This window comes from Propithecus coquereli, unplaced genomic scaffold (assembly GCF_000956105.1).
Source record: "Propithecus coquereli isolate 6110/MARCELLA unplaced genomic scaffold, Pcoq_1.0 Scaffold322, whole genome shotgun sequence".
Classification (NCBI taxonomy): domain Eukaryota; kingdom Metazoa; phylum Chordata; class Mammalia; order Primates; family Indriidae; genus Propithecus; species Propithecus coquereli.
In genome coordinates this window covers 1,254,784-1,262,147 of record NW_012148864.1, presented here as the reverse complement: position 1 = coordinate 1,262,147, position 7,364 = coordinate 1,254,784, and the positions used below count along the sequence as shown (strand labels likewise).

The window sequence follows — 7,364 nt, the reverse complement described above, 5'->3', positions numbered from 1 at the left end:
TCTTCCTCCTCCTCTGGGAGGTTTGCACTTCGGCCTAATGGAAGCTGTGTTCATTTCCAAGAGTCAACAGGATCCTCAATTGCCATACAACCCCCTAGTCAGGAGCAAACCTCCTTCCATTGTTCCTTGGTCCATGCCATCTAAGCAACTGTGTTGTGGTCATTCATCTGTGCTCAGAAATTGACATCACTGCAGGAGTGCTTTGTCTGCTCTCTGCAGCTCCCACAGGGCTCTTGTAGGAGTTTTCCTCCATGCAAAGATTAGCATGTGAACAAATGTACTGAGCCTGTCTGAACATCAAAGGACATTAAGACGGGCTTTGAAACAGAAAGCCAGGTACCTTTTTGTCCCTGCTTTCAGGAAACCTTGTTGTAGCCTTTCACAGTAGGACACTCAAGAGTAGCTCCCTCTCTCAGCACCCTGGTTCTTCTAAGGCTGAGAGGGCCAAAAGGCAGCGGTCATTTCTGAGTCCACCTCTCTGCCCCCGGCACCCACTGGCTGATCTCAATTTATCTATAATCCTTATTATTAATAAAATATTAATGTCTGTCTGAAATGCCAGCACTGCATCAGATACGGTTCTTGAACCTCCATGCATTTTTTTCTATTTCAAGTTCTTTCTTTTTCCCATTTCTTTATATGGCATCATTCTTGGAATGCTATGCTCCAAGTCTGAACAGATTCCTAAATTTGTTGTCACTGATGTAGACTGTTTATGAGAAATATTGTATACTGCAAAATATGCATCACTCAGCCATACATGGCACTATCACCTTACTCTTATTTACATGGATTGGTTTTTAGAAATACAAGTGTTCATTCCATAAGGAAAGAGGCGGCATTTAATTATAGAGAACAGGGTGCAGATGTGATGGACAGAAAGTAGTACAGTTTTCCTGGAGGTAATCTGGTATAGTAAACAGATATTGGCCTTGGAGTCCACTAAATTGAGTTCAAATCTTGGTTCTGCCATTTTACTAAAAGTGTAACCCTGAGCAAGTCACTTAACCTTACTTTCCTTGTTTGTATAATCAGAACTGCAGGAATACCAGATTGATAGGGTTTTATGAGAATTAAGTGAAATAACACATGTAAAGCCCTCTGCACAGTGTCATCACCTAGTAAGCCCTCGATAAGATGTGCAGAATGTTTATGGCAAGAAATAAGACCAATGAAACAGGTCAGGCTAAATTCTAAATGGCTAAATAAGCTTGAAAAGCTCAGATCTTTTCTAAGGAACTTGTGAAGGTTTTAATAAGGGAGGTGACATATTTAAAACTTATTTCAGGAAGATATATTTTCATGGGAAGTACCTTAAGGAAAATGAAAAATTAGAGACAAAACTTGTGAAGCAGTTACAATAGCCCAGGTAGGAGATGACCTAATATACTAAGAAGGGACATGCTGTGAGTCAAAAGTTCAGTTAACCAGTACAATGAGGGAAGGAGGGAAGAAGGAAGCAAGGAAGGGAAAGAAAAGATAGCAGGAAGACTCACCTGGGGAAGGATTGAGCAGGCAGTATTATAAGAGTATAAGGAGGCCAGGTATAGTGGCTCATGCCTGTAGTCCCAGCATTTTGGGAGGCTGAGGTGGGGGGATCACTTGAGCCCAGGAGTTTAAGTCCAGCCTGGGCAACATAGCAAGACCCCATCTCTACAAAAAAATAGAAAAAATTAGCCGGGCATCGTGGCATGCCCCTGTAGCCCCAGCTACTCAGGAGGCTGAGGCAGGAGGATCACTCAAGTCCAGGAGTTTGAGGCTACAGTGAGCTACAATGATGCCACTACACTCTAGCCTAGACAACACAGTGAGATCCTTTTTCTAAAAAAGATAAATGAAAAAAAATATATAAGGAAGTTCATGCTACAAAGAGAAAGGCATCAACATTAGCAGAAACAAATGAGTTAGAAAACTCAGAATAAACTATGTAGGTCACCTAGACTGTATAGGAAAGAGGCAAAGAGAAAATGGCACAAAATCATCTTCGTAATTCAAAAGGGATGGGAGTCAAGAGCACAGGGGAAGCTCCACTGAGCTGGATTAAGGTCCTAGGCAAGGTGGTACTGCTGAAGTCAACCCCTGTTGCTGCGGTAACAAGACCCCTTCCTCAATGCACTTGATGTTGTCATGGGGAAAAACCACATCCAAATGAAGTAGACCATCATAGCAGGCAGAACCACACCCAGCTCAGCACAACCTGGTGAGTTTCTTAAGAGATGGAGATTTGAGAGTGGGGAGTTTAGCCACACACAAAGGGGTGAAGTCAGAAAGGAAAGGATTCCTTAAATAGAAGCTCAAGTCCCTCCTTTCACAAGTCCTATAGGCCTGTCACTTCTCTTTAAGACTCTAGTTGAGTCATTGGAGAGGCGAAAAAATCAAGGGGGAAGGCCGCTGCCTAGAACGATCATCAAGAACCTGGACCCGAGAAGGGTGGACGAGCCCACTGTGGGCATCCGTGTCAAATGGCTGGGGCAGGGCTCACTGGTGGATCCCACTGGCCAGTTCGCTCTTCTCGCCACTTCCTGAGGCCCAAGAGGGTTTGTCCCACCCAGAGGGAGTGATGAAAACAGAGCAGGGAGCCAGCAGTGGGCAGAGAGGATGATGTTCCTTTTTAACATGTTCAAGGTGCCTGAAGGTTAAAAACGGAGAAATAAAACTCTGGAAACCAGGCTGGAGCAGAGCTGTTTGGGAGCTATTGCTGAGGTCTCTGTGATATTTTCTTTGTAACAGAGATGAGCATCTTCAAACATTCCTGTCTGGTGTCAATAGTAAAATCTAGCATATTTCAGGGGATGATTGAGTTTTAGTTAATATTTTATTCATGAAATGAATTAAGGAAAAAACTTTATAAGGAATGTTATCCTCTGTTATACCATCATAATTATCATAGAATATGACTGCTTCTCATTGTTTATCCTACATACCATAAAATTCACTCAGTTGTGAGTTTTTGCAAATACACAGAAACATGTAACCACCACCGCAATCAAGATACAGAAGAGTTCCATCACCCAAAACATCCCCTCCATATGCTGTCCATTTGCAGCCAAACCACCTCCCCACCCCAGCCCCCGGCGACCACTGATCTGTTCTGAATCTTCTTTTGACAACTGCACTGATGGAGAAGGCCCGAGACTTCCTTATGATTCGCTGGCATGATAACAGTAACAGCAATAATATGTAATATGTAATATTACCGTAATACAGATTTGCATTTCTAGAATGTCAGGCACTATTTGAAGCACTTTATAGGTGAGGAAACTGAGGCTTTAAAAATGTTTAGAAAGTAAAAGAAAGAGGAGGTAAAGGAAGACTTGCCCATGGTCATATAGTGGCCATCCCAAGCCTTGACTCCAAGCATGTCTGACTCCCAGATTTATTTTCTTGACCCCTGATTCTACCTCCATGGAAGACACAGAAAGCAGGACAGAGTAGAAGAAATACCTACCAATTCTAGGAAGCTCAGTTTAGATCTGGGATTGCTTTACTCATATATTGCTTAAGAGTTTGGTTAATTATACCAGCACATTAACTGCATGTAAGATAAACAGAATCAGGATCCTAGAATTCCTTCCATACAACCTTAGTATAACGCAATGAAGACAAAACCTAGACCTGTCGTGTTCTTTCCTATAAATTTGACCAAGTTTCTAAAGCAAAACTTAGAAAAATTCCCTCATCAAATACTGAAATGCTTTTTCAGTGCCCTGAGGACGAACTTCCTCTTAAATTTACCAAAAAGGAAATGGAATCTTTAATCTCAGTCTTGTGTGTATTTCAGGTTGGAGTCTCCGACCCGGTCTCTGGTGATGGAGGCCCCAAAAGGAGTAGAAATCAATGCAGAGGCTGGCAACATGGAAGCTACCTGCAGAACAGAGCTGAGACTGGAGTCCAAAGATGGAGAGGTGAGGGCTGGGAAGGACAGACATCCAAAAAGGCTCCCACAGGCCAACCTTTCCCATGGCTGGTTTGCCACCGAGGCAGATCCTATACTGTATCAACAAAGGTGCCAAGCAGCTGGTTTTATTTCCAAAACAAATAACTTAACATGACTAGAAGCCAAACCCACAATACATAATGTTATGATTCATTATCTGTAAAGGGGTAAGATAATGGCATGTATTCCAAATACAGAATTATATGACCGTAAAAATGAATGCTGTTTTCAAATTCTCTCTGTTGTCACCCTAAAATAAGATTCAGTTAGCCTGCATAATTAGGCTGTATATTACCCACATCTGGATAAAGATGAACTTAATTTACTTATAGTTATTTCATGCTGTGCATTTCTGTTTTCATTAAGAATGAAGAATCAGATCCAATAGCTATTCAAAACCAGAACAAGCCAAAACTTAATAGGGTAAGACTAGGCAACAAGAGAATGAAGGATTGCAGATATTCGTTCTCTTACCCCAACACGATCCCAGCTGGGTGACCAGAAATGCTGCTTGTGTTTTTGCAAACAAGGTAAACCAACCCCCACCTCAAAATATGATTTGACTGCAAACTTTTTAAAATGCCTTCAAAATGTTCATAGGTAAACTTTTCTATTTAAGAAAAAATATAAGAGGGGGAAAAACCTATTTTTTTTTAAAGCAAAACTCTATTCCACCTTATAATCAATGAGAGAGGTTATCAGTCCCCACCTGCTTCTGTACGTCCACTCTGTGGATATAAAAGCCCCCCACCCTTGATGGGTATGGCATTTGCTATTTTGTTTTAAAAGAGGTAGAGCATTCAGTTATCACAACTGCCTCTCCAAACAGCCACAAACTGCAAACCACACACACATAAAAATAGTGACTACCTCACACACAGTTTATAGCTATCCAAATTTGAACTCTGGAAGAATCAGTTATGATATAAATCTAATGGCAACTTCCACCACTGCTTATTTTTATAGGCATGTTTTTCTCAAAGTATATTCTATAAAATATCAGCCACATAGTTAAAAAAACAAAAAAGGCTCACCAGTCATTTAAAACTTGAAAAATATTGCATATTCTACTCTCTTCTTGAAGACTCACCTTGCACGCGGACATATATCAGAGCTAAGAAGTCCCGTGGTAAAGAAAATTGTTAAATGTAGCATTTCCACATTTCCTTCATTCTAGGATTCAATTCACATTCTACATGACATTCTTTTGCAAAATGCTAATATAGGCCAATGCAGCATTATCTTACTAGAATATAAGCTTCTGTGAGGGTAGGGACTTTGTCTTGCTCATCTCTAATTCCCCAGTGCCAAGAATAATCAACACACAGTAGGTGCTCATGAGATTTAAGTTGAAATGAATACTCACCTACTGTTTCTGAATGTCAAGAGATGACAACCTCTGACTGACTCTTTCCTTCCTATTCACTCTCTTTAGATTAAGTTAGATGCTGCGAAAATCAAACTACCTAGACTGCCTCACGGATCCTACACGCCTACAGGAACGAGGCAGAAAGTCTTCGAGATCTGCGTCTGCGCCAACGGGAGATTATTCCTGTCCCAGGCAGGAACTGGGTCCACTTGTCAGATAAACACAAGTGTCTGCCTTTGAGAGACTATCCATAGTGGACATTGTTGGCAGCATAAAGGCCTTTTTTGGCTTTAGACACTGACTGCCAGCTATTTTTACTAGAACACAGAAAGCCTATCAAAGACCTTTTGCGTGTGTGTGTGCGCGTGTGTGGATGTACGCTCGAGTGTGTTTGCTGTGTGGGTGGATATAAAAATATATAAATATATATAAATAAATATATATATATCCTCTGTATAAAATGAGGTTTCAGTACAAAAGGAACCATGGGTGACCCTGTGATACCCACCGTCATTTTCCATCCCATCCCTATCACCGAAGTGACAAAAATCTAAATCCTAATTGAGGCCCAACATTGCCCAGACTATTCAGAATCACACAGCGTTTTGGACACTGACAGAATGTTCGTCCACATGTTCGAGTAATAGCGTATCTTCTCCTTTAGTGTTGTTAGGAGGGAGTGATGGCGGGAATCTCCAAGTCACACTTAGCTCTGAGACCCTTGTATCAAAAACAGACATTTCATTTCCTTTTTTTTTTTAAGCTTTCATAGAGCTGGCCAACTTCCCCCTCTTCAAGTGAGGGAAGGGGCAATTTCATACAAGTCAGCCGTAGGAACTCAAAAGGGCTGCCCTTTACCTTTGCAGCCAACGTATCAGGACTTCTGAGCTTGGAGGAGGAGGAATTTTAGTGAATTTTGAACTGCTCACCCACCTTCTGCTATCTCGCTTCCTTCAAACTCACATATTCTCCTGCAGTCAAATTAGGAGCTGTAAATCAGCACAAAATAAGATAACAGCTGCTCCTTGGTGGCCGGAAGCTACTCAACGGCCTGACAGGCAAAGAATAAATGTGTAATATGTCTCTGTTTAAAGGAAAAACAGCTCCAGCGCTGTTATGTTCTCACTTCTGACTTTATCCAACAGATCCCAACCCAAAACAATCAGGTCAATCAAAAATCCCTAAGAGCAGAAGTGCTACCCCAAGAGAAGCCATTTTGAGATGGAAGTCAAATTAATTAAGAACAGCATAAGGAACCTGTTTTGTTTCTTGGGATTGGTAGGTAATATACAGACATGCCTTTTATTTTTAAAGGCATGCACAAACTCTCTAGCTTTGATCTTATTGTACATTTTATCAATGCTGGGGTACTCTTATTCCTGAATCCCCTGTTATGTTTTCTCCAAGAATCACCGATCTAAAGTACTGCATGCCTCCAGAATTGCTCACTGAAAGTTAACATAGACCGAGTCAAGTGTCTTTATCAGAATCACTGTGTGCCCTGGGGCCCAGCAGCGCCCGCTGCCCTGGATGGGAAGCAGTACTCTAATTCCCGCCATCAGCTACCTCTCATCGCCCCACCTTCATCATCACGCTCCAGGGTCACCCTGGCCAGCTCTTGTGCTGGGACAGGGGATTATAACATCTCTGTTCAAAGAGGGAGAAATGTGCCTATGCCTTAAGTCAATGCACTCAGCAAGGAGAAGCACATCTTATTTATCTTGTTACCTGTAGTTTATTTTGAGTGATTGGAGGGGTTGGTTTAGTCATGAGTGGGCATCTTAAAAGCTGACTGACAGACAGACTGACCTAGTGGCTGACAGATGTGGACTCTAGGGAGCCCAGAATGGAAATGTTGCTGGCTTGGATAGTCCTAGGATGCCATTTGGAGAGCAGTGGCCCCACAATCCTAAATGAAGTAGTATTTGTAGGCCCGAGTGGTGTTTGTTGCCTTTCTTTTTGTTTTCCCCCTCAGTGAGATTCTAATATTTCTTACTTCACAAGCAGGGAAAGGTTTTTTGTAGGAAATGAATGAGAGATTTGATGTTTTCTGAGATG

General features: G+C 41.8%; 1 protein-coding gene across 1 annotated transcript in view; it reads left to right on the top strand.

The window, feature by feature from the left end:
• Nucleotides 1-5,763, top strand: part of SGCD (sarcoglycan, delta (35kDa dystrophin-associated glycoprotein)) — a 430,166-nt gene extending 424,403 nt beyond the window's left edge. The window contains exons 6-7 of the mRNA XM_012650389.1: nt 3,782-3,905; nt 5,373-5,763. Coding sequence (XP_012505843.1) covers nt 3,782-3,905; nt 5,373-5,546 — 298 coding nt within the window. The 3' untranslated portion in view covers nt 5,547-5,763. The remainder of the gene's footprint in view (nt 1-3,781; nt 3,906-5,372) is intronic.
• The last annotated feature ends 1,601 nt before the right edge of the window (nt 5,764-7,364 follow it).